This window comes from Fusarium tjaetaba (genome assembly GCF_013396195.1).
Source record: "Fusarium tjaetaba strain NRRL 66243 chromosome Unknown NRRL66243_c0000149, whole genome shotgun sequence".
NCBI lineage: Eukaryota > Fungi > Ascomycota > Sordariomycetes > Hypocreales > Nectriaceae > Fusarium > Fusarium tjaetaba.
Window position 1 is genome coordinate 1 of NW_023501345.1, and position 26,256 is coordinate 26,256.

The following is a 26,256-nucleotide window of genomic DNA, read 5'->3' on the forward strand; positions in this document are numbered from 1 at the left end:
GGGGGGGGGGGGGAGGGTGGAAATAAGTAGGGCGGCCCGTCGTGAAGAAAAATGGCGGTACGGCTGATAAGATAAGAAGAAGCTCCGAAAATTATTCTCTGGTTTTGGTGTGTGACTCTACAGAAACGTGCTGGACGGACAGGACGGACTGGGCTGTGACGCAGCTCAGCGCAGGCCCAGGAACAGCTAACAAAAGTAGCTCCATACCACTCCAATAGTGGATAGATACCTCCGATTGCTATCTACAAACTCCAAGACTAAAGGGAACTGCCCCAACATTTCGGCCGTAAATGAGAAAATTTACCAAGATTCGATAGAGATCGTCCCTCACTAGTGTGTCTTGTTCAAGGGTCTTTCGTGGAGAATCCAAGGCATGAGTTCTGTGACACCCGACTTTGATGCCTGCTGTTGTCCCGTTATGGCCCTGACAATCAAGACTTTTCTTATCAATTTTTGTGTATCTTGTTGAGTATATCCCACATTGACTGTACCTGCAGCCAGATACCGAACAGCACCTCACTCACATCTTATCATCCTTTGCTGAGCTCCCCAGACTAAGCCAAGCTAGGCTTATGGGTCCGGTTACGGCGACCCTTCAAGTACATACATACAAAGAAACAAACAAGGACACAGCAGAGCAACGGTCGTAAGCAGCAAGGAAAATGATTCTACTGGTGCTCACAGACGTCTGGAAGAGGTGTCAAGTTCTTTCTGACCCATTGAAAAAAAGGAAAACAGCCAATGCGGTGTAGTATTCTCCCAGGCTAATGATGAAATGCCCCGACATCGCCGTCCACTTTGGTGGTATCGGCGGAATCGACGGAGATATGTACCGCTTGTGCCGCCGCTACTCTGCGCTTTGGCGGTGATAGGGCCGCTGGCGGAGTTTATCTGAGTCATGCGAGGTTCCGAATTTCATCGACTGCCGAGTAGTGAGTCCGATATACGGTTGTCAATTACCAAGTGTAGGTCCCTCTACACTCAAAATTTACAACAATGGCACTATATTGGGCTATATCAAGCTCCTGCTGATTAGTACATAATGTGTGTCGATATTGAGCATGGGGACATGAGAGGTGCATTTAGGCTTTACAAGAGCTAGGTACGGGAACACGCACCGAACCCACAGGATCCGCTCAGAATGCGATACTCCGATAGACACTGCACAACTCGATCGTCAAAAAGGGCATCGAGACTGGCAGAAAAATGCCGGGATCCCGAATCCACCGTAGACAACGTCGTGCTCGACCCAACACGACAAAAAAATGTCATCTCATCAATTTCTATCATTATGCAACTAGGTATCATGGGCTTACCCTATATCACTCACTCACTAACATGCTATTGGCCAATTTTAACGCACGCTGCAAACTGACCTCAGCAAGACTCAGCACCTACGAGAGTGAATCGACAATGGAAGATGATTCAATATTTGAAAATAAGGGATGCGACGGAATCTACCTGGCAATAACTGAGAGTGCCACAATTTCATAACAATAAACTTAACTTTACTTGCGGGTGACAGAGTACCCATAGTATTCATTACAAAAGCTCAAATCTAAACTCAGTTAATCGAGTAGAAACTTATCACCAGAATGACAAGAAAGCGAGCAAAGGAGGACCACATGGGCTATGTCGCTAGGCTGCAGATATCATCCAAGTGTTGTTCTCTGATTTGAGACACGAATTGGTTTCTGGCATTTTCTTCCGTCCAACAATATGACCTAGCTGAGATACTGAGTTACGATGCATCGAAGTTCTCTCTACATGATCTGTCACTCGTACTAAATAGAGAAATCCTAATTATCTACTGAGCGAGAGAATATATACTGGAAGTAGTCACATTGAGCGCATTGGGGACAGCAATACATAAGAGTCTGCTTGGATATTACCACTACCAGCCAATCTCGACATAACTCAACTTCAAGGAATGTTCCAAATGCTTCCCAAGTAACGCCGACACAGTTCCAATGCACCCAATAATGAAGACACTGGCAAACTTAGGCGCTCACCAAGAACATTAAACCAAGAACATTAAACCAAGAACAGCATACGCAATAAGTGGACAAGATGGATCAGACAAACTTTTTGATTCTATAATTTGGTTTTCGCGCCTATGGTTCGGAACCACACAAGCTTTGTTGATGTGATATGAGATGATAAGGTCAACTTTATTCCAAGTCTTGAAGTCATATATAAGTAAACTGCGCTGTTTTGCTTTAGAAAACCGTTTGTTTCTTCTCCTGCAACGAACCATACCCAGCCCATACAACACTCACGCGCTGACCAGAATGGAGTTCAATATCCTCATAGTGCTGATCTCGTTCCTGATCGGAGCTGCGTTCGCTTCACCATTGGCGAAACGTAACAGAACTGAAGGACTGAGCAAAAGGCTCAAAGGCACCGACTTTTCTCGCCCCGAGCCTCTTGATCGTTTTAGAAACGATCCCAGGTTTGCTCTTGGACCTAGTCTGTTTGTAGCTCCAGCGATCAGAAACAGCTCCTTTGTGACTAGGCGCATCATGCAAAAGAGACCAGATACAGGAGAATACGAGTCAAAGTTTTACCATATTTGCCAGCCTGGCAACAAGACCGAACAGGAGTATAAGCTCCCGAAACCTGACGAGAACATAGACGTCTCGCTTGACAAGATGGAATATTCTGAGCATGAGAAGAAGACTTTGGCCGAGGTGCTTCTCGAAAGCCTCAACAAAAACCTGGAAGAGTCCGTGAAAGAAAACCATACCGGTCATACTCAAATTATCGAAAACCCCAAGATGATGCCACACGTGTGGCATGACTCCCTTAAGTCACACACCAAAGAAGATAAAGACGAGGACAAGGACCACGAGGAAGACAACAGCCAGAGTGAGAACGACAGCGACAGCGACGACGAAGAAGATGCAAAAAAGGGAATTAAGAAAGTATTCAGAATGATTCAGAAGCGAGACGACGAGAAGGAGGAGGAGGAGAAGCCATATCTATGGCCTGAACACAACAGACCAAAGGTCTCCGAGGATGGGAAGTTCAGATACTTGTACTCCAGCGAGGGAAAGCAATATGCTGTTGCAACTCCCCAGCATCTTGCCAATGAGGTCAGCAAATGCATGCAATTATACGGCAACTTATACGTGCACGATGCTGATATGCGAACCCTATAGACTAATCGCCACGAGAAGGCCCAGCAAGACAAGGAGCAGAAGTTGGACATTATTCAACACGAGCTTCAGAAGGAAATGGACGCAAAACTACAGCAGGAGCACAGTAGATTGAAGCACGAGAACAAGATGAAGTTCAATGCGTCAAAGCCCGAAAAGGACGAACAAATTGCTCGACTCTAGTTGTTCTAGTCATCTAACTATGGGTTGGGAGTTAGCACAGCGAACATACCCGTCCCTATTCTATTGACATAGAAGGTTATTCGCGTTGATTTCGTCCCTAAGGTAGTTCAGTTTCATATTCTCAAAAGAACACAGGGGATATGTCACCCGCGTACTGTCATATCATTGAAGAGACTGATCCCTTTCAAATGCACAGTGATGACTCTAACAAAGAACACACACACACACACACACACACACACACAATACCTCACGCAGTTTCACCCTGTAGCTTTTGTAATTACGCCCGAACAAAGGAGATGTTCGTCTGACACTTGCCGACAAGATTATCCAGGGACAAGTATAATATAAGCCAATGCCTCCATCGTCACAAGATAACCGACAAAAGTAGTACTTCACTCCTGCAGGATCCATACATTAACTTAGGAACAGCATTATTAACATGTGCCAGCAGATCTTCACCTTCAAGTGTCATCACATGAGGTTTATGCCAGTCCCTTGCCAAAAGATCAAGGATAGACAGAAGCAGTTTCTTCGACCCATTCTAGACTGGCTGTGCCCAGTTAGGCCTTGCAAACGCAAGATAGAAGGCCAACAACGTCCAGACCATCCCTGTGATACTTGCTTGGCCTGGTGATTCACAGCAAGAGAACGGTATGAACCTAAACCCCTGGAAGTAATCAACAGATCCGAGATAACATCTTGAACGAGCATTCAAGATGGGTCAGTCAGGCAACTCCGGGTTAGAGACCGACTGGGCACGTCCAAACCAACGATGCCCGTGCCCACCAAAACACCGTGAAGCTCACGGTGGACCAACCCTGCAGCATAGTCGCGCGACTAATTGCCTGCGCAGGGCTGGCCTCGGCCTAGAATCCCAGGGCCTATGCGAGGCTGGTGTCCCTCGAAAGCTTCGACGTGCGGTTCCTCTCTCCTCGGAGCCTCCACAAGGCAAAGATGCTGATCAAGGCGGTGACGCTATTACGACTCTTATCCAACGGGAGGAAGAACATGCCCGCATACGTCTAGGTCATGTGCGAGAATACCAGGTCCATGTTCACCATCCTGTTGAACGACCCAAGTCGATAGAGATACAGTTTTGTCATGTTGATGACGAGGATGAGCTCTGAATTCAGCATAGAGCAAACCTGCCTTCATCAGCAGACCAGTACACACTGCATTGACCTTGAGGACGACATCAGATAGCAATATAGCATTTTTCCCTGGATGAATATACTATCAATAATGCCTATTGATAAATGATACGAATATATTGACGAATTTACTACATGCTTGATGTTAACTGTTATTTAATTGCAAATGAAACAACTCCGTACACTCCATATGATGCTGAGGCGGTTACCTGGACCGATTCACCCTCCGACCTTCTCCTTGTATTTTACGTGCCGATTTCATATGAGTCTCAGGACAACCTAACGGTCGTGTAAGCAAACGAATCTGCTCTCAAGAGCATCAAGTGCGCGAGTAAACAAAAGGGGTGAGATCACCAATGCCGCCTTCATCTCCGCGGCGGCGAAAAGAATACTGTCGTATTCCGTGCAATGAGGCCCAATGACGATAGATTGGGTGCTCGCTATTGACCATCGATTGTTGGTATCTGAAATGCAAGTTGGGACACTTCAGAACGTGGTTTGTCTCGATGTTGAGGTTGGTTCTACAACACAGTACCCGGAGCATTGGCCGTCTGAAGGGCCATCTTATATGCCCAAGATCAGGGAAGTAGATTAGGTTGAGATAATTGCTCTATTGGGCCTTGCCATTCTTTGACTTGAACTTATCGATCTCGACCTGGACTTTCTTGTTGACACGAGATCGGAGCTCTGGTCGGTATCCGAACTTGAAGAGTATCTCAAGCCACACAAACATAGGGGCAAGGAAGATAGCCTGGATGAGGTTGTCGAGCAAGGCAGGGGCACGCCCTTCATATTTACCATGACCAATAAACTGGAAGATCCAGCAGACAACATGGATAGCCAGAGCACCCTGAAAAGTTGTGTCAGGGTTTTGCTGATGGAGGTAGTTGCAAAGTGCTGCACCCCCCATGCAGAAAAGAGCCAGAAGGAAGCCCGCAAAGGGCTCTAGGAGCAGATAGAGCAAGGAATAAAGGCTGGCACCAATGACACCAAGGTTGAGATCCAGATAGGGGGGAGTGATCCAAGATGGTGTAGGAATGAGAGTGCCGGTGTATGTGGCCTGAAGAAATGTCAGATGGAGTTCTAGTGAGAAGGCAGATGCAGAGCAACGCAACGTGCATAAGCCGGCGAGGACATAATGAGACGAACCATACAGAACCCCGATAAGAGGATGAGGGGGACGCAAACCATGTGGATGGCGACATTAACCGAGTTATGGTGGTAAGCACCATACTACCGTATATTAGTATGATTTTCGACACATGATAAATACTCTAGGTAGCGTGTCGAAATGTGACTTACAAAGGTGAGGTGCTGTTCAAGATCCAGAGACATGATGAGTAAGGGCCCCCTCAACAGAGACGATATGAGAGTTGTGGCAGACTGAGGGTGAAAGAGTGAGGAGACAAGAAGCCTAGGTAGGTATCAAGTTGCTTTGAATTTGATAATTTGACGAGCGATGAACTCGGCTTGACGTGGTCCGTGAGCTGCTGATCTATGCAGTTTGACGATTTCTGAGGCTACAGTTGTGGATCTGAGTCCAAAAAAGAAGAGATTGAGGGCGACCGAATGGAAGTTTGCGGGAGGAAAGGATGCTTTGTTGTGATGGATGAATGATCAAGATGATTACAACTTGGGTAGGTGTACCTAGTAGGTAGGTATCTTGGTAGTAGTCAAGGTGATTGATTGATTGTTTGTTACCTCGAGGTATCACAGTCCGAGACGGGATGACCCCCTTCCCGTGGAGGTTCGTTTGATGCAGGAGGTGCGTCCGTCAAATCAGACGGGCTGCAAAGGCTTGAAAAGGCAGGATCCCGCAGTACCTAATAAAGAATGAGTGGAAGAAAACAAGGCGAGCCAAGAAACAAAAAATTGGCAAAGGCCGAAGACAACGCGGGTGTGGTAGTTATGGCACGGCAGGCACAGTACGGTAAAAAGAGAGTGAGTGAGTGAGTGGCTTTCTACAGTGATGAGTTGTTCGTTTTCATGTGCTTTCCATTTTTGCGAGCCTGTGTCCACTGGCTGCTAACTCCCTTACCACTTCTGATTCTCAACTCCCCTACCTAACCTGATAAAGACCCGCTTGAATGCACCGCCGCAGCTGCTCGGGGTGGGTCCCAAGTCCGTATGTAGGTACGTACAGTAACTTCCATTTTGGAGCTCCTTTCTTTCACCCCTTGCCCCATGTCCACTATGCCTTCCAAGTTCCAGCACGTCTCGTGCTTGTCTCCTTGACTTGGGTGATTGCGCCTTACATCAAACAGAAGCCAGTCAATGTCGGCAAGGAATATACGAAGTCTCATTGTATTGGTCAGAAAACTCATCGCCCTTGTTTATTCCCCAGGTTTTAGAATTTTGGTGCCGATTAATATCTCAAGAGGAGGACGGAGGACAAGGTTCGGAGAGGCTTCCATTCGCTTCCCTCGAATCGTACCACATCCCATCCGGGTTTTGTTCTGTCTGGAAGACTCCGGTTGGGAGACTTAGACTAGAAGCCGAGGCCGAAACCTCCACTCAAGACCTCCTGTATGCCTCTGAGTGATAATCATTCCGCCTGATGGGCCATGGTCTGCTGGAGAATTACTCTTTGGCAGATATTCTTACTTTCAAGCACCTTACCTCCTCCGCCGGTCTGTATTGAAGCTTTCATCAATGGAAACTCTCAGCCAGCCAAGTTGACACTAGGTGTTTTGTGAGCGTATGATAGGGGGACCAGTCATCTTTGGTTCGAAGCAGCACCTTCATACTGTTACCTACAAACGAATGAATAAATTTCAAAATGCCTCCTCATACTAAAATTCCGCATTGAGTACGTATCCGAAAATGATATCCTCTAGAATCTCATGTCGTTGAGGTTCAGGTGTGACAAGGCAGCAGCTATGGCTTAGACGCCACACCTGTGGCTGAAAAGCCCACGAACTTTGATTGGACAGGTATTCTAGCAGCGCATGGGCCAGCTCAGCCTCGTCGATTTCATTGTCCAAACTTCCACCTCATTTGGCAGTCTTTCACCCAAGGAACAAACAACCTCCCTCTGCGCTCGCGTCAAGAAGGTCAGCAGTCATATTTTGACTTGACACGTCAGGGCCTCTCTCTTAATATACTGTTTCCTCTCGTCTCTCTTCAGCGAGCGATCCGCAACTCCTCGGCGCGTTTCATTTCTAAGCCCACGCCAAGCTGTCACTACGTCTCGTTCCTTTTCGTACGCGCTTTCGCCCGTTGCCCTCCCTCGATCGATCGCAGAACTCTACGAAGCGGTAGTTATTAGCTTAATCTCTCGCTTGATCGAATACACACCCGTTTTCCTGCTCTAGTCGGCCATCGAACGTATTGCGATATCGCAACTTGACAGCCAACCGAAACCGCCCATTCGCTCACCATCGATATCTTCGCTTCTCCCCGAAATCGCTTTTCACCATGTTTTTTCTTTATAATTTGGAGCGCAAGGTCACCTTGCACCCTTCTTTCATGGGTCGCAACATGCATGACCTCGTGACCGCGAAGCTCTTGAAGGATGTTGAAGGCACATGCGCTGGCAGCTACTTCATCATTTCCATCATGGACGCTTTCGAAATATCCGAAGGACGAATCCTCCCCGGTCTTGGTATGGCTGAATTTACTGTCGGATATCGTGCCGTAGTATGGCGGCCATTCAAAGGCGAGACGGTAAGGCCTTCACTGCCGAGGATTAATGACCTAGGAGTCTGACTTCAGTCAGGTCGATGCAGTTGTGCACTCTATAAACCCGCAAGGTTTCTTCGCCCATGCAGGACCTCTGCAGCTGTTTGTTTCAGCCCATGTATGTCATCACATAGCTGTGATGTAGTATTCTCTAACCCTTACTATAGCTGATTCCTAGTGATGTGAAATATGACCCCAATGCGACGCCACCTCAGTTCACAAACAACGAGGATACCTCTATTGAGCCCCAAACCCACGTTCGCGTCAAAATCATAGGAACTCGAACAGAGGTTGGAGAAATGTGGGCTATCGGTAGCATCAAGGAGGATTACTTGGGGTATGCTGACGGCTGGTCAATATATTTGCCTTTCTTTGCTAACGGTGATCTCAGATGCCTCCAAGCTTCTTAAGTTGGGCGTGGTACTGGACGGAGTGGGAACCAAGAAACCAAAGCCTCTAAACAAATAGGCGATTCTACAACAGCAGCCAGCCCTTCTATACTGGATGCAGCAGCGAAAGCAACTCAAACGAAAATCTATCAATCATCACCTTAGGGAGGAGACAAACCCGCTGAATTGACGACAATAGAGCCCGCAGCAGGAGAGTCGGGTCGACGCGCCGAACAGTCACTGTTCCGGGGCACGTACAATCTATTGGTATAGAAGGTGGTCAAGATTACATTGACCGGAAAATTGAACATAATGGATACAGTTTGCTATAAGGAAAATGAATTCTTGTTTCTGTCAGATTTAGACAGCGAACAATAGACAATTACACGCAAGTTTGTAGTTTGCAAATAAGACAATAAAAGCAAAGATACCCGATAACGCTCCAAGTTATATGCGCCCTATGAGTGAAGCCACCCGCCCTACAATAATAAGTCTCTCTGGCAGCCAATTGCAAGTTGTAGAGATAGGCGTCGGCTTCCTGAAGCAGCTTGATCTCCCCCACGAGACCCCGCAATCGAGAAGCTCCCCGCTGAGGAGCTGGAGACGGAGAATGGGGGGTCTCCGGGGAAATGTCTGATATTTGTCGTATAAATTGGGTTCTCGGAGGGTACTTCCCCGAGAACATTGGCTTTCTGCACTATCTATGACCATTATACGAGGGAAAAACGAGACAACATGAGTAGAGTATGGACTTCAGCAACCCTCCGGTTACGACCGGCCTTGACGCCCAACACGTTACAACCAAGGGTGGTAACCAGAAACATGTCTGGATTGTCTGCTATGCAGGCATCTAATAGATTACGGACAGCTCTTCTGGGGGGAAAGAAGGCATTTGGCGCTTGGCAGATGCTTCCCGGCGCAAACGTGTCGCGAGTATTGGCAAGGTCAGGAGTTGATTGGGTCTTGGTAGACTGCGAGCATGGGAACTTGGACGGTAAGTTGGACCTATAATGGGATAGTTGAATATAGGCCTAACATACCCAGATGGTGCCATGCACGATGCTGTTCCTGCAATTGCGGCTTTAGGGGTTTCGCCCATTGTGAGATTGCCTGACATGCAAGGATGGATGGTAAAGCGTAAGGCTACAGAGACATCTATGCTTGGGAACTCGTTGACATTTCTCAGGTGCACTCGACAGTGGAGCTCATGGTGTAAGTTACTATCTCTCTGAAGCTATGCCAGGTTGCTCACTAGAAAAAGATTGTTGTGCCCTTGCTGAGAACGCCTGAAGAAGCGAGACAACTCGTGCAATCTGCCAAGTTTCCGCCTCTAGGCCGTCGAGGTTTCGGTTCACCAATTGCCCCAGAGCGATTCCATCCTGAGCCTAGTTTCTCGGAGTATCTTCAGCAGGCAAATGATTCTCTCTTGACCATTGTTCAGATTGAGACCAAGGAGGCACTAGAGTCTATCGACGAGATTGCTGCCGTTGATGGCATCGATGTGTTATTCATTGGACCGTTCGATCTTGGTACGTCTCCCAGAAATTACTAAGTTGACCCAAAGGAAAAGTATTAATTGGCAACAGGAAACGCCCTCGGCCATCCCATTATCGAAGGAGTCATGGCCACGGAACTGAAAGACGCCATTGCTAAGATCCTTGCTGCGGGTCAGAAAGCAGGCAAAAAGACAGGCGTATATTGCACAGGGGGCGAGCAGGCAAAGATATACGCTGATCAGGGGTTTGACATGATGAATGTAGTAACCGATTATACGTCCCTGGGACTGGTAGCCAAAGAACAGCTCAGCTTCGCTGACGGAAGCTTGGCACCAGCCAGAGGAAAGGGGTATTGATGCGTGCCGCAATGAGAGGTTAGCTTTTCTCTGCTTTGTCCATTTGAGCTTCGACTTGCTCGGCAGTGAATCTGTGCATCAATTTGATTGCTTTGCCCACTTTGCTTGGCTCTTCTTCAGGCGCGGAGGCTTTACTGATGTGAATCTGCGTCATGTGGATGTTAACAAGAACTGAAGTGTCTTTAGGTGAGTATTTCTGCTGACCACTGGGACATCAAAGTCATATATGTCTCTCCATTGCTTTGACTCAAGCTTCGGGAGATCAACATTAACCTCTGTATAGTCAAAGGGTCTCTTATCCCAAACATCTGACAATACATGCTTAGCTTGGGTGCAGAGACCACAAGTTTCCCGAGTGAAGAAGGTAATTCTTGTTGAAAAGAGAAGACGACGAGTAGCAAACATGGTGAAGAGATTGGAAGAGCCTCGTGGAGGATTCTCAATGGCCCGGTATATAAAGGCAATTCCGTCTTGAAAATGGCCTGAGATTGAGTTAGATGAGACGCATGCAACCCCGTCCAACTGCATGAGCAAATCATATGTGACCCCGCATCGAAATAGGAAAGCGGTGAGAATATAGCTCTGTTTCCATCGTCATCGCCTCCACGGCAGAGCTTGAATTCTAGAAGCTCCCACCCCACCGAAGTCCGAGTCAAATACTCCTTTCTCTTCCTTCTTGGACAATCACAAAACTGTCAATTCTTCTTGTGGAGTGCAGACCTTATACTACTACTTGCGAGATGTCTCAAAAATGTGTTCATCAAGGTTGCGGGAAACAGTTTACCGATCCAGATGAGAAGTGCGAGTACCACCCTGGTCCGCCCATTTTCCACGAGGGGCAGAAAGGTAGGGTGATCTGGCAGAGCAGATGCTGTTTTATTAACCTGCCATTGTGCATTGCATTGCATAGCATACTAACTAACCTTGAAAAGGATGGAAATGCTGCAAGCCTCGCGTCTTGACCTTTGACGAGTTTATGGATATTCCTCCTTGTACGACTGGCACACACTCAACCACCGACAAGCCGCCTCAGCTTGAGGAGAAACCCCAGCAGGATGATGCTGCCCTCGCCCAGAAGATTGATGCTCTGAACGCCGCCACTCCGTCTCGCGCACCGATTCCAACTGCCCAGCACGCTCCTACGCCACCTCCACCTGCTCCCGAGTCGGAAGATGATGACCCCAGCCTTGAGATTGCGGACGGTGTTGGCTGTAAGAGAAGGGCATGCGGCGCAACATACAAGAAGGGTAGCTCAAGAGATGACGAGGAGTGTGTTCACCACCCAGGAGTACCAATCTTCCACGAGGGGAGTAAGGGATACTCCTGTTGCAAGAGGCGAGTGTTGGAGTTTGATCAATTCATGAAGATCGAGGGGTGCAAGACAAAGAACAGACACTTGTTTGTCGGCAGTGGTAAGAAGGATGGCGCCAACAGTGAGGAGGTCGTCTCCAACGTCAGGTGAGATCACGAAACAAAACCGCGGTCAAATGCTATGATTGGTCGTGCTAACAGTTATAGGCATGACTTTTACCAGACCCCAGTCAATGTTATTGCATCCTTCTTCTTGAAGAAGATCGACAAGAGCACAGCCAAGATCGAGTTGCAGCCAAAGCAACTTAACCTGGACCTTACAACAACCGACTCGCCTCCCAAGCGCTATACCGCCGAAGTCCCTCTCTATGCGTCGATCGACCCGGAGAAGTCATCGTATAGAGTGCTCGGCACGAAGCTAGAATTCGTCCTCGCCAAATCTGACGGCACCTCGTGGCCAGTGTTGCGAGGAGACGAGGCCCTGACAGGCGAGATTCTTCAGGTCGGCCGTGCTGGAAGGGCTTGATGAGAGACGTGAGTTATGAGAAGACATGAGAATGAGCATAATATGGAGTTTATGTGATCGATATGGCGTTGATGAGAATTTAGACGAGACGAGACGAGACGTCGTGTCTCGCAAAGGTGTTGAGAATTAAGAATGGACTAACGATAGCGAGGTAGAGACAGACCATGGAGCATCGGCATGAATTGAGATTAACATCCATAACAAAAACTTCTCACACAAGTGTTCTTTTGAGTTGATCTGAGATGATCATTTCCTTTTCCACATGAATACCTGCTTCGCTCGAATCTTTGTCCTTTTTGGCGTTGACTTTGTGAAGGGCTGGCCACTCGAGTTTGCAAATGACACAACTGAGCAAGTGACCCAGCCGTTGCTTGAAGTGACTGCTCCCTTACTTTTAGTTACGTTTTAATACCGAGAAATCCTCCAGAAACCCTGCATTGTGGTGTTTCATCATGGGTCTGGAATGATAGGCGGTGGAACCAATATGGAGGATAATGCTGACTAGTTTACTTTAGATTTGCCAGAACCAACAACCACATTACCTCACGTCTTCCCATTGTAGCTTTAAAATATGTTCTGATTCCTCGTATCAAGGCCCTTTTTGGGTTCCATCCCTATCATTTCTTCTTATTAAGCGCTCATATGTCGTGATAAGCAATCATGAAGTATTCATTACTGGCCTGTATTGTCAGTGCAGCTCATGCCTCAACACTACAACTGCGAGAGGATGCTGCACAAATAGCTCGGAATGTTTCGGGGTTCACGGCTTACGATGTTTTGAATTACACCAAAGCTGATTCTGACGATGCCTGGGAATTGGAAGTTCCTCTTCGTATACTCTGTGTCGGAGACTCTATAACAGAGGGTTGGGGAAGTGATGCAGATGGCGGCTATGGGAATGGTTACAGGCTTTCTCTCGCGAAACATCTATCACGTAAGTTGCTTCTTGATTATCTAGTGTGATCTTGATAGACGGGTATACTAACATTGACCCGAGGAGAAAAGGTTGTCTTTGCGGGCACAAGACGCAAGGGTTCTATGGAGGACAATTATTATGTGAGACTACCTAGCCATTGAACGACGATACTACGCTTATACGTATTTATTAGGCGGCCTGGTCTGGCAAGACAATTCAGTATATAAGCGACCACATCACAGAGTCGTTGGAACAGAGACCTAATCTTGTCCTCCTACACGCTGGAACGAATGACATGGATTTACGACCTTCGATCTCCAAAGAAGGAAATGACCCCAAAGATGCTGCAGCTCGTCTCGGCGACCTCATTGACAAGATTGTTAGGTACTGCCCGGATGCAGTAGTCCTCGTCGCGATACCTTTGGCATCCTGTGACACTGAGAAACCCAAGATGCCCATTTACAGAGCCCTGATCCCTGGACTTGTACGACAGCGACGAAAGGATGGCGACCATGTTATTGCCGTGGATTTCAGCACATTTGATCTGGGCGAGTTGAGAGACTGCTTGCATCCTACAAATGAAGGCTATAGCATCATGGGGGACTATTGGTATGACTTTATAACACAGGTGCCAAAGGGATGGTTCAAGGAGCCTGTTGGTGATGACCCAAAGCGAGAAGAGAATGGGGTTGGAAGACTAGTCCTGCCAGACAGGATGTCTATTTTGGGTATTGGTTTGTACTGGGGCTTGTACCGTATGTGTTGGGTATAGAAATTTGGGTTCCGTATAAACTAGATATTTTAGACATAGATTACGTTTGATAGAGTTGCTATATTACTGCAAACGGTTTGCGTTAGGCTGTCAAGACATGGAATATCGAGGTTGACGAAGCTGAGAGCTTGACTTGCAACAAGTCAAAACATCCAGGATGTGAATGAATAGACTGGATAACCAACATCACAATTACATCAGAGACCATCAGAAGAGCACGTTCTTCGAGCACATTCCTGCTGAATCATACTCAATTGTAAAGGCCGGTTTCATCCACAATTGGGCTGGCTGGCTGAAAAGAAAGATCCCACCCAACCTGGCGAATACAAATGCAGGGTCCCTGATAAGACGGGATACTTGACCCGTGGTCGTGGAAATGAGAGGCATTGGATGATCGATAAGTTGAACGAACCCGTTCTCCCCCACATTAAATCAGCAAATTCCGATACGTAAACAGGCAACGCAAGGCGGCTTCTAACTGGTTGCTCTCGATTTAACCATCAGCACACCCTACTGTCGCTCATCGCACGTGCTTGGCGCCTAGATCTCAAATGCACTGTATCAACCCGCATTTAGCGACCTTACACCACAGTTTAATTGTTTTTAGCGGTCTTCCAGGCGTCCCTGGCGAACCTCTAGGGGGGGTTGGTGGTGCGGACTGATAAGACAAAGTCCATTTGAGTGATAGTGATATCGGGCGGCAGCCGATAGATAACAGCCCTGCCGTGGTTTTCTCATGATGCCATGTATCTCTTATCAAAGACGTCTCAGGCACACAAACAAGCTTAACCTGATGGCTGTGCTGCCCGTCCGGCCGATGACGGGATGGGTGCTATAAGTTGTCGCCATGCCCTGGAGCCACGCTGACGCCTGAACGGCTGTCTTTTATGTCAGGCTCGACGTTATAAACTCTACTCTACTCTACTGCCGACTCAAACTCCCTGCACGCATCATAGACTCCTGTTTTCTTATCAGTAACCATGTCCGCTGAAGTCTCCCACGGTCGCGGCGGCGCAGGCAACTTCAAGCCTGATGATACCGAGTATGTCGACGGCGAGGTTGTTCGAACTGGCGTTGTTGGAAGCCACGGTGATGGCGCGTACAGTTCTGGTCGTGGAGGCAAGTCATTACTAGCATTGTACCTTTCCGCAATGTCCTGATGTTGCATTTACACAACACACCATCAACTGCCACAGATCTCAGACAAGTCGCTAATACAACTTCATCAGGTGCTGGCAACATCGCTGACATAGGCACACCCGCCACCGAGCGCAAGGATGTGGACATCATCCCCGAGACTGCTGTCCGACCAAGCCAAGATGGCCGAGACTACCATACCGGTCGTGGAGGTGCTGGCAACGCGCAGACCGCAGGTTCTGAGAAGGAGTCTGAGGAGCACGAGAAGCCTGCGTTCAAGACTCCTGTTGGTCTTGCTGACAAGCTCAAGTCCAAGATCTTCGGCCACAAGAAGTAGGCTTAGGCTGTTGGGTTGTCTGTGATAAGTCTCGAATTGCGACTTGATCTTGAGGAGGCGGGGATTATCGTTCTCAGGTTGCGTTATTGTTGATATTGGTTATTGTGGAAATACCCCTGATGCCATACTGTTCTTCTGAATAATTTGAATTCCATTGTGTCGCTTGCTTTATCGCGCAATGCGCAAACATCCATGTGGGATGATACCTGACAACCTAGTGTGGATGGGTGGTTCATGACATGGTCAAATGTAACGCACCCCAGCTTTCTGATATTTCTGTGTCTGACCTGCATTCCTTGCTCAAATAAAGATCTGACAGCTGCTGGCAGCGTTTTTGCTGGAGATTGAGTCAACTCATTGAGAAGTAAGTAGAAAAGAACATGCAAGAATGTACCGCATAGCGCATGCATGTGCGAAACCCTCCTCCAAGTTGGGCTGCCATGACGTTATTCCACTTATCAAGGATCATCCTCGATAGTCTTCCATTAACCCCATGCTCCACTTCCCCTCATTTCTAGCTTCTTTTAATGGGCATTTTGGAAATGAAACGAGTCGACAAGCTAGGTAGGTAGCAACTTAGCAAGCTCAGAGATCCCTCGGGCAGCGGAGTGCCCGTGTCTCCGCTAAAGAGCAAAACAAGCTGAAAAGAGAAACATGATATTCCAGGATTGGCTCTCTGACCTGTGGACTCTGGAGTTCCAAGCCCCAAGCTAAACCAATTTGGCGTCCAACAAACCCATCTCTGATCTAAGAGAAACTAGAAGTCTGCAAGCACCTTGTTAGTGCTCGAATGGCCCTTAAAAGACCCTGATAAGGGCCTGAATAGTTCATGGATCGTCACAGATAGCCTTGATTAAGCCGGCTCGCAGCGATCTTATCCAAAGAGTGACCCAAACATGGCGAATAGGCATCGTGATACCCCGTCGTGATTACAGTATGGTCTCGTTAGTCCTCTTTCGCATGGGAGGGGCGCATAAGTTGATGGGATGAACAAGATGTGACGGTAATGGCCGCGGCCCTTGGCTTCTGGGTGCCAGCCATGACTTAAGAATACGACGATGCGCAGTACCCTTAACAACTGTGAGTCTTTTCTTGTTACCCTGTTCTCTTCTCATCACTATATAATCGATCGACAAAACCGTGACTGTCGGCGTCCACGTATCCATTGTCTTTCAACGCTTGCTGGCAGAGTACATGGCGCACTTCAAGACCTATCGAGAGCAGAAGCCTCTCTTTACTAATCCAAAACCGTCTGCAATCTCGTGAGGAAAACTGTCTGGTGTTGAATGCGCCTGGGGGAGACTCAGGCTCACCAGTCTTGGCCTTGTGACGACAATCACGTGCACCCAGTGAGATCACGAGTGCGACATACCTCTCATCATGGCGCCAAACCTTCAACCTCTTCCTCAGCGTCCACGTCTCCAAGACCATAGACCGTGGTCCGGACTTTCTAACATTTCGAAACGATCCTTTAGATCTTGCGCAACTTCTGCTTTCGAGGCCGACGACGAGCGATCCTCTAGCGACGGCGATATGAGCCCTCGCAATAGCCAAGCGGACGTGCGACGGCCGATCGTACCGCGTCACTCTGGCCATGATGCTCGTCCAACGAGTCGAAAGGAGCTTCTAGGGTGGTACGCCTATGCATTTGCGGCCGAGACGTACGTAATTTGTGGAATTGGTAGGTTATTAACAGTGAAGCAATATCTCTGGGCTACCTACCCGGAGATCGCCAAGGCCCATTACTGATACGCATGCTCCAGCTTCCTTTATCCCCATCCTTTTAGAGACTCTTGCCAGAGAGAACGGTGTGCTCGTCTCTGACCGGAAAACACCATGCGGGTCCAGCGACAGTAAGAAAGAGGGGGACGGACAATGCGTTGTCTGGGTATTTGGAGTAGAAATCAACACTGCGAGCTTCGCCATGTACACATTTTCAGTGAGCGTCTTGATTCAAGCACTGCTCGTTGTCAGCATCAGCTGCGCTGCTGACCATGGAAACTACCGCAAGAAGCTTCTTCTCAGCTTCGCCTGGATTGGAAGCTTCGCCGTCATGTCTTACATCTTCATTACAAAAGACAACTACATTCTCGGCGCCCTCTTGACCGTCATCTCCAACACATCCTTTGGCGCATCCTTTGTATTACTGAACTCTTTTCTTCCGCTGCTTGTGCGATACCATCCCGATGTTATCGGGGTCAACGTTGCTGAGACTCCAGATCTTGCCAATTCTGAATTTGAGTCACGGCCTTTGGATGACTCGGTGGGTGAGCTCCAGGCGTCAAGAGTCACGACAACATCACCTCTGTTAGATCCTGAAGACGGCGAGCGACTGAAACCAACAGCAAGCCATGCGGAAATCACTTCCAAGGAATTGCAACTGTCAACGCGGATCTCAGCCATCGGAATTGGTACCGGCTATATTGCCGCGCTCTTCCTGCAATGCATCTGTATTGCTGTTCTCATAGCCATGCATAACACCACATGGGGCCAACGAGTGGTATTATTCATGGTCGGACTTTGGTGGACCATCTTCACTATTCCGGCCGCCATGTGGTTGCGGCCCCGCCCCGGGCCTCCGCTGGCTGATGACGGCCGCAAAGGCATCATGGCAGGACTTGCGTACATATTGTACGCATGGAAGAGCCTATTCAAAACCGTCCAACAGGCTAGACGCCTTCTTGATATCGTTTTGTTTCTTGCTGGATGGTTTCTCCTGTCCGATGCGATCGCAACCACGTCATCTACCGCGATTCTATTCGCCAAAACCCAACTCCACATGAAGCCGTGGGCGCTCGGTATGATAAATGTCATTTCAACTCTGGCAGGGGTATTCGGCGCCTTCGGATGGTCGTGGATCTCACGGCTCTTTAACCTCCAAGCCCATCAAACCATTCTTGTCTGCATTGCTTTGTTCGAGCTGATCCCCCTTTACGGCTTGCTGGGCTACCTTCCCTTTGTCAAAGAATGGGGCGTATTTGGCCTCCAACAACCCTGGGAGATGTATCCACTGGCGGCTGTATATGGAGTCGTGCTCGGAGGGTTGAGTGGTTACTGCCGCTCTCTGTATGGTGAGCTTATTCCACCCGGATCCGAGGCAGCTTTCTACGCTCTGTACGCCATAACGGACAAGGGATCCAGTGTCTTTGGTCCGACGATTGTCGGTGCTATCATTGATAGAACTGGCACGATTCGCCCGGCTTTCTGGTTTCTGGCAGCATTGGTTGGCCTTCCTGCGCCATTGATCTGGTTCATCAACGTCGAGCGCGGTAGAAGAGAAGGCATGAAGCTCGCCGAGTCAATGGCAGGATCTCTGGTGGAGGAAGCAAACGACGATGAGCATGAGCCCGAGCGTCGTGGAATGCTGGCCGACTATCAGAGAGAGCAGGAAGATGGTACTGTCGATGAACAGGCAAGACCCTAGGTCAGATGGCTGTTGATTCTTGGATGGACAAGGTAGCATAGCGGCGGCGTTTACTTAGATGATTGGCGATATCATAATTTGGCTACGATTTATAAGTGGTAGACAACGAACTAAATTCAGCAATGTCAATACCTCAACTCAAGCAATATACCACAGTATTTTTCTTTCTGCTTAGGAGCTGGGCGCGATCTCTGTACATACCATCTAATATGAGGCAAGGTGGCGAGGAACAACGCGTGAGCTTTATAAACTATTGGACCGGAGTTTCTAGAAGCAGACTTCCCTGCACGGGTTTCCGGGGCCCAAGTTTACGCTCAATGTAACGCAAACGCGCCTGCATTTTCTCTCTCTCTCACTCTATCCCCTCACTCTTCTTGTTGCTTTCCACTGAAACACACAAGCTCCATTCAACAAACAACATTGACTCTTCAAAACTTTACTACACTTGCTCCTCACCCACCCAATCGCTTTCATTACCCTTTTATCAAAGCTACCATCGATTTTCTCCGAAAACCCAAACTGAATCGCGCCAAGACTCCTTCACCCTGCGCCTCTACTAAAGCTACCTACGCTACTAAGCCAAGGCTTGTCCAGACGCGTTGACTAACGCTGGGCGCTAATCGCTCTTCCGTACCTAGGTAGGACTGAACTCCGTCCATAAGCTTAGGTGGCCCCAGTGCCAGCTCGGTCACGTGACGCAAGTCTTTTGGGCTTTTGGCTCAGTTCTTAGTTCTTCCGCAGATTGCGACGTTGCTCTCCCAGACAAATCGAGTCTCTTTCGTTGCGCACAGGACATCATCGCAAGCCGCGGCTTGTTGCTCAAACGCAGCTTGGGCTCGGCTCAGCACAGATCGCGACATCGAAAAACCCAGATAAACCAATCCTCTCTTCCATTTCTATATAACCTTTTCTTCCATTCCCGCGTCGCTTCTTCGCGCGCCTTGTCGTTCATCTGCAAACCCCTCCTTCTCTCCACTCCCGACGCGGTCATACCCAACCGCATCAAACCGCCACAATGAGCAATCGCAAGAGATCGCGATCCGTCGGGGAGGAGAATCGCGCTGAGTGCCCTTTCACGATTACTTACGCGACTGGCCCTGCGGCTACTCAGGCGGATCGTCAAAAAAACAAGAAGCGGAAGCGCGATGGCCAAGATGACGACAAACGGGTCCAGATTCAAATCTCCCCCTTCTCCCCAACGGGCAGTTTCAAAACGCACGAGAACATGGACTTGTACTACACTGTCGAACCAGGGAAACGATGGCAAGATATGACGCGCTACAACAGCTTCGTCCGTAAGTATCCGATGAATTCTCGGCGCCGTCCGTTGTACGGGCTTATGGCTAACTCTTGGCAGTCAACAGTGTCAAATATTACAGTGAAGGCTTTGTCAATGTTGCCAACGAGGTAACGATTGAACAACAAAAGGCTCAAGGTGACGGCAAGGGTATTTACAAGAAGAGCAACAATGACTGGGTCGCGCGTATTCTCGAGATCCGTGCTTCCGATGAGCACCACGTCTATGCACGTGTCTATTGGATGTACTGGCCGGACGAACTCCCGTATGGAACACTCGACGGCAAAAAGACCGTTCAAGGCCGCCAGCCGTACCATGGCAACAATGAGTTGATCGCCTCTAATCATAGTATGTTCCAGATTACTGACCAACATTACACTGAAATGATGCGACTAACCCTTCTCTAGTGGACATTATCAATGTCGTCAGTGTTACAGGACCCGTCACCGTCAACCAATGGATTGAGTCAGATGACGAGGAGATCCAAGACGCGCTTTATTGGCGTCAAGCGTACGACTGCCGCAACATGCAACTTTCGGTATGTCTCTCGATATCTCATTTAGTTTCCGAAAGTACTGATGACCATCTAGTCTGTTGAGCTCATGTGCAAATGTCAAACTCCTGCGAACCCTGACAAGACCCTGATTGGGTGCACGAGCCCGAGTTGCGGGAAGTGGATGCATCACGAATGCATGGCGCACGAAATTCTCATGCAAGTCTACGAGCGACTAGGAACAGATAAGCCCCATCGAACCGAGGGATCGGCCGTCAAGGAAGAGAAGCCCGAGGAGGCCACGCGCCCTCTATCGCCCACTGACGCAGGCGAGAAAGAGACACAGCCCACGATCGATGTCCGCTCCGGCGAAACGAGCGATAACGTCCACGTCAAAAAGACTGCTCGCGAAACACCTCGCGAAACAGAAACCCCTACACCTGGGCCAACGCCATCCCGGTCTATCACCACCGCATCAGCCAAAGGATCGGCCAAGAAAGGTCGCAAGAAGAAGGCTGCAGACTCCAAGCCATACCTGGGACTTTTCGAAGCCACTCTCAAGATGCAAGACGGCCCCACAGCATGGGAGATTCGCGACCTGCGCGAGAACGTAACGGGCGGTGACAAGACCTGGACCGAGAAGGCTCATTGTCTGCTGTGTGGTTCCAGCATTGACTAAGCATTCAATGTCATGACCACGTAGCTACCCCGAGTCTGCTCCGGTAAGCAGACTTCTTGAGTCTACAAGGTGCAACTCGACATTGCTTAGGGGGGCCATGTGGTGCCCTAACATGTTACTGATGACCTGCGGACAACATGGAAGGCCCGGCGCACCTGTAAACTCGATACGGCTCATGGGGATGGTCAATGGTTAAGGTTTCTTTTGTGAAAATTTCGATGTGACTTTCTTGGCGATTCGCCCACTGGTGGACATCACGGGCGCGGCGTTGGAGGCGAATATGGCTATGCTGTGAGATTGGAAGATGGGCTGGTTGGTCTTGGAACTTGCGCGCGGTGAGGAAGATGCGTTTGTTTTGCTATTATTTATTTATGATGTTCCAATTACATGCGACGCAAAAGAGCAGAGGTAGTATGATCTACTGGGCCGGCCGGATGGGTAGGGGGAGAGAGCCTGGAGACCTGCCGACTGAGAGGGAACTCGGGAAGTAGGTCGATTAGCTTATATTGGTACCGAGTTGGGTAAGGTAGAGATTATGGTGCTGGTGGTTACCTGCCTCTGGGCTGGGCTATAGTGTCATTTTGCTTTGCTAGGCATCATCATGGGTTTGTTGTTTCTTGAGAGTGTTTTTGTCTCCATTAATTGACTTTCTTTCCTTTTAACTTGCGGCTTCGCGGTCTTTATCAACTGGTGAAGAGTACCTAGGTATTAGTAGTGGAGGGTTTTATGTGGTGGGGTATTATTGCTTGAAACTGGTAGAAGCATCTCGGTATATGTCCAGATTCCTGCCGGTTATTAACCTACCTACATTGATCGATCTTTTGCAATAAACCTAACCTTCAATACACTCGTAACGGAATGTAAGGCTTCTCAGCCGGGAATAACTCGTAGGATCTAATCTTCCATGAGCTTATTAGCTACCACTTACATGGGCTCGCAGTACGTACTCCACCCGGAGCTCCATGACCCCGCCACTCCATACCTAACGTCGCAGAGCTTCACCTCCATCGACTTGAGGACCGCCTGAACTGCTAACGTTAGTGCCGCCTTCAGTACCTAAACAACCACAATCTTTCAATCTTGCACAGTCTCTCAATTACCGCAGCCAAAGCCCTCGAAAGTCCATGATCATGGCTGTCGATCCCTTTGACTCCGCTCTGTAAGCACTTCAGCCCTCCCGCGCAATGACGCCCTCCCCCGTGTCGCTGACCGTTCAACCCACAGGGACCTTCTCCGCCGTCTCAACCCTAAACAGACGACAGACCACCTCAACGCCATCATCTCCATCGCTCCAGATCTGACCGAAGACCTTCTGTCGTCCGTCGATCAGCCCCTAACCGTGCGCCGCTGCAAACAGACCGGTCGAGACTACCTCCTCTGCGACTACAACCGCGATGGAGACAGCTACCGCTCACCGTGGTCAAACCAATTCGACCCTCCTCTGGATGAAGCTGGATCAGGCGGCGTAGGCGCTGGTGGTAATGAAGGCGCTGGTGAGGGTGCGATTCCGAGCGAGCGTGTTCGCAAGATGGAGGTCAAGGCGAACGACGCCTTCGACGTCTATCGCGATTTATACTACGAAGGTGGTGTGAGCAGTGTTTACTTCTGGAACCTTGATGACGGATTCGCAGGGGTCGTGCTTCTCAAGAAGTGTATGAAGTTCCCCTGACAAAGTGCCATACTGTTTTTTGAACCGTCAACGCTGACTAGATATCCCCTTTTAGCTTCTCCCCAAGGCGGCAATTCCGAAGGTGTCTGGGACTCCATTCATGTTTTCGAGGCAATTGAGCGAGGAAGAAGCACACACTACAAGCTCACATCGACAGTGATTCTGACCTTGTCCACGGCTGGTGGCAACCTAGGCGAGATGGACCTTAGTGGCAACATGACACGCCAGGTTGAACAGGATCTCCCTGTTGACAACGATGATAGCCACATCGCCAACGTGGGAAGATTGGTTGAGGATATGGAACTCAAGATGCGCAATCTCCTGCAGGAGGTGTACTTTGGCAAAGCCAAGGACGTGGTGGGCGATCTCAGGAGCATTGGAAGCTTGAGTGAGGGGGCACGGGATCGCGAGGCTCAGCGTGAACTCATCGGAAGCATGAGAAAATGATGTGCGCCGAAACCGATTCACTCGATCGTTTGAAGAGCAAGACCCTCGATAGATTGTCTCGAGATACATGTACTGCACCGTGGTGGCATCCTGTGCGAGTATCGGCCTTTGATTGCACTAGGAGCGAGACTTGATAGATGTGCAGATTGATTGATATACTCATTTGCTTTCATCCAGCGTTTGTATTGAAGGACTCGTGGCCATGACCAGGACATGGCACATGATCCTTGGGCAGTGTCTGATCTCTATGGGGATGGAAGAAATCATATAAACATGCTTATGGGACTCTGAATCTCAGCACGATATGATAGCGCTAGTTCGGGTTTCATGAATAATTACATTAGTGCTCGATCGTAATCGAGCAGCTTCAAAGCCTCTTAACCGGCCCGCTTTCCCGTTACTCAAAGGCTTTTATCCGTAGATGACAATATATCGACACATCCGACATCCCAGTCAAGGCAGCCAGCTTTGGCACAACCTACTTGTAAGGGCTAGCACGATTAATTGATACGAGCCTGACCCTGGACGTCGATCAAGCTCTTTCCCCCAAGCCTATGGGCCTGCTGGCCTACCATGAACTCATGGCCATCGACCGAAGATAAAGTCAACCGCATGGGATGTCCGAACACCTAGTAGATGACTTCTTACCATGTGGGCTCTCAGGCTCAGGAGGACTACAGCTTACGAATATCTTTGCCCATATTAGTTCGCAGCTTTTCTTCGAGGAAGCCTTTAGCCCTATTAGACGACAAATAGTGGCTTATCATAGTTGCAGCATACGAGCACCGTGGTGCGCTAGGGTCGTGGATTCAGGACCTTCTGAGTCAGGTAGATGACATGTTCTGCACTGCCGTGGAAATGCACTGACAGGCTGCGTGGTTAGCAGAAACTTTGCCGCAGCTTCCATTCCACTGAGCCTGATGCCTGATGCATTCTAAGTGTCGAAGACATGAAGGATGGTCCACCCTTGACTCGAGATGGGCGTGAATTTGAGGCCTGGCTGAAGATGGGGAACGTGGTTGCAGGATGCAGTAGTCAGCCACTTTCATGTCAGAGATGATAGGCGGCAGTCTCAGAGACAATGAATCCTTGGTAGTGAGTTGAACAAGAGAATCAAGGAGACATGAACAAGGCGCTCAAACTCGTGGAACGAGTATGAAAGCCAGTAAATTGAAGCCATGTTGAACGGTGATCTGAGAGCGACAAGGATCACGATACTCTCGATTTCTCGTCTTTCCCATGTACTCCCTGGCCGGAAAAAGGTCTGTGTTGTGCGTCTGACATGCAGACAAAAGCTACGGATCTTAGGGCCATGGTACTCTATGCTAGCGCTCGGACTGGGCAATTGGTGTGTTGGCTCTATTTATTTATTAGGCGTTAGCGTTGAAGAGGCTCTAGGTTGAAGCCGTCTTGTAGTGTTGGAATATGGGGGAAAGATGATGAGACAAGGTCCTATTGACTGTGTGATAGGCCAGAAAGGAAGACGGAAGATGATAGCTCCTGATCATGATACCCTAAGGTGTTGTTGAGGTAGATATAGAATTAATATTGTTGATCACTGGATATTGTTTTCCATGTTCGCTGTGAAACTGGCTGTGCACTCCATTACCGGGCTACCAGCCAGTCAGGTGCTATAAGGCAGGTACTAACTTACATGAGATCGGTACCTAGCTCGTACCTGCCAAGGCCCAGAACATCGGTACAATAAAATCTGACTGAGAAGGCAGGCAGGCAGGCAGGCATGATGATAACTTCTGCGCTCTTGACACTTGGGCCGGTTGTAAGACTTTGAATGTTAAGGTATGCGGTTCAACTATCACAACCACTTTTTCACCATTCTAGCTACTACAATGGTCACCAATTCTTGTTTCATACCTCTTCTTTTCGTCATTGGTAGAGACACAAATGGAAGAATTCTAGAAAAGGCCCCGCATCATTCTGTTCCTGTTCCTGATCTTGTTCCTGCCGCTTGCCACATGCGTACATAACGGGACAGACGCGTGCTCTGCCCCTGGAATTCAGGTACCGTCAGTATAAGGCAGAACCGCAAGCCGCGAACCGTTGGCAAGAATTGGTTATTACACGTCCAGCCTTGGCGATGGTTGACTGACTGTCCAAGTTACAGTACATATGTATCGATACAGCGCCTCCAATTCTGTCTGGCAAAGATCAAGATGGCCCTGTTGGCGGCCCGAACGGGATCTTGGATCTGCGCACATGCCGGCACCCAGCACTAAAATCAGGTCTCTGGATTCCTGTACTCCGTATGCACAGGACGCATTAAGTCACAGTCAATATATCGTCCATTTCCCTACGAAGCAGTTATGGCTTGGTATCTGGAAGGATATCGACTACGACCTGCAACCGTCTGGCATCATAATATTCTTCAGTACTGTGGAATGACCAAAATAAGCCTCGTCGTTTATGTGTACTCGGAAATGACACCCAATGCGAGCATGATTTGCGCCATGCTGGACGCCAGATATGGATTTCAAGAATTAAGCGCCCTCGCCAGCCAAGTGCTGAGTTTTCTTTGACCCTCACCCATGGGGTAGTGAGTTTATTATCGTTCAACAGTATTGGTAATTACCACCCATGAGGTCAGTCTGACCAGATACTTTATGACTACTCACAAGCAGGCGAAACCGTCACCCGGTATATCTCTCAAACCAAAAGTTCCCTCACAGGCTCACAGTTCTCGATCGGCTCGACTTCAATTGTGTCAAGCTGTTGACAACTCGCAGAGTGAGTACAAGAAAATGCCAAAACCTAATAATGGTAGTCTCAGGCAAGGACGGAGGTTGTCATGCTCCTTGACCCTTGACCCCAGT

At 48.8% G+C, this 26,256-nt stretch overlaps 10 protein-coding genes across 10 annotated transcripts; 9 read left to right on the forward strand and 1 right to left on the reverse strand.

Moving 5' to 3' along the window:
* Nucleotides 1-2,291: 2,291 nt before the first annotated feature.
* Nucleotides 2,292-3,341, forward strand: FTJAE_7363 (uncharacterized protein; the record flags this gene model as incomplete). Its single annotated transcript, XM_037354073.1, has 2 exons — nt 2,292-3,095; nt 3,162-3,341. The coding sequence occupies 2 exons, from the start codon at nt 2,292-2,294 to the stop codon at nt 3,339-3,341; spliced, it is 984 nt and encodes a 327-aa protein (XP_037205543.1).
* Nucleotides 3,342-4,060: 719 nt separating this feature from the next.
* Nucleotides 4,061-4,471, forward strand: FTJAE_7364 (uncharacterized protein; the record flags this gene model as incomplete). The annotated part of the gene is made up of 1 exon (XM_037354074.1): nt 4,061-4,471. The coding sequence occupies one exon, from the start codon at nt 4,061-4,063 to the stop codon at nt 4,469-4,471; it is 411 nt and encodes a 136-aa protein (XP_037205544.1).
* Nucleotides 4,472-5,105: 634 nt separating this feature from the next.
* Nucleotides 5,106-5,830, reverse strand: FTJAE_7365 (DUF962 domain protein; the record flags this gene model as incomplete). The annotated part of the gene is made up of 3 exons (XM_037354075.1): nt 5,106-5,555; nt 5,645-5,728; nt 5,798-5,830. 3 exons carry the CDS (start codon nt 5,828-5,830, stop codon nt 5,106-5,108), a joined length of 567 nt encoding a protein of 188 aa, XP_037205545.1.
* Nucleotides 5,831-7,912: 2,082 nt separating this feature from the next.
* FTJAE_7366 (DNA-directed RNA polymerase II subunit RPB7) lies at nt 7,913-8,586 on the forward strand (the record flags this gene model as incomplete). Its single annotated transcript, XM_037354076.1, has 4 exons — nt 7,913-8,161; nt 8,214-8,294; nt 8,344-8,513; nt 8,568-8,586. The coding sequence occupies 4 exons, from the start codon at nt 7,913-7,915 to the stop codon at nt 8,584-8,586; spliced, it is 519 nt and encodes a 172-aa protein (XP_037205546.1).
* Nucleotides 8,587-9,311: 725 nt separating this feature from the next.
* Nucleotides 9,312-12,254, forward strand: FTJAE_7367 (zinc-binding protein; the record flags this gene model as incomplete). Its single annotated transcript, XM_037354077.1, has 10 exons — nt 9,312-9,375; nt 9,434-9,559; nt 9,610-9,702; nt 9,752-9,777; nt 9,827-10,094; nt 10,152-10,410; nt 10,744-10,781; nt 11,183-11,263; nt 11,350-11,875; nt 11,936-12,254. The coding sequence occupies 10 exons, from the start codon at nt 9,312-9,314 to the stop codon at nt 12,252-12,254; spliced, it is 1,800 nt and encodes a 599-aa protein (XP_037205547.1).
* Nucleotides 12,255-12,914: 660 nt separating this feature from the next.
* Nucleotides 12,915-13,992, forward strand: FTJAE_7368 (acetylxylan esterase; the record flags this gene model as incomplete). Its single annotated transcript, XM_037354078.1, has 4 exons — nt 12,915-13,188; nt 13,252-13,310; nt 13,364-13,925; nt 13,976-13,992. 4 exons carry the CDS (start codon nt 12,915-12,917, stop codon nt 13,990-13,992), a joined length of 912 nt encoding a protein of 303 aa, XP_037205548.1.
* A 930-nt stretch (nt 13,993-14,922) lies between these two features.
* On the forward strand, nt 14,923-15,416 carry FTJAE_7369 (uncharacterized protein; the record flags this gene model as incomplete). The annotated part of the gene is made up of 2 exons (XM_037354079.1): nt 14,923-15,080; nt 15,146-15,416. The coding sequence occupies 2 exons, from the start codon at nt 14,923-14,925 to the stop codon at nt 15,414-15,416; spliced, it is 429 nt and encodes a 142-aa protein (XP_037205549.1).
* Nucleotides 15,417-16,796: 1,380 nt separating this feature from the next.
* FTJAE_7370 (autophagy 22) lies at nt 16,797-18,840 on the forward strand (the record flags this gene model as incomplete). The annotated part of the gene is made up of 2 exons (XM_037354081.1): nt 16,797-17,097; nt 17,180-18,840. 2 exons carry the CDS (start codon nt 16,797-16,799, stop codon nt 18,838-18,840), a joined length of 1,962 nt encoding a protein of 653 aa, XP_037205550.1.
* A 1,015-nt stretch (nt 18,841-19,855) lies between these two features.
* FTJAE_7371 (uncharacterized protein) lies at nt 19,856-21,309 on the forward strand (the record flags this gene model as incomplete). The annotated part of the gene is made up of 4 exons (XM_037354082.1): nt 19,856-20,135; nt 20,198-20,485; nt 20,545-20,675; nt 20,728-21,309. 4 exons carry the CDS (start codon nt 19,856-19,858, stop codon nt 21,307-21,309), a joined length of 1,281 nt encoding a protein of 426 aa, XP_037205551.1.
* Nucleotides 21,310-22,439: 1,130 nt separating this feature from the next.
* On the forward strand, nt 22,440-23,425 carry FTJAE_7372 (f-actin-capping subunit beta; the record flags this gene model as incomplete). Its single annotated transcript, XM_037354083.1, has 3 exons — nt 22,440-22,468; nt 22,534-22,961; nt 23,034-23,425. 3 exons carry the CDS (start codon nt 22,440-22,442, stop codon nt 23,423-23,425), a joined length of 849 nt encoding a protein of 282 aa, XP_037205552.1.
* Between the last annotated feature and the right edge of the window lie 2,831 nt (nt 23,426-26,256).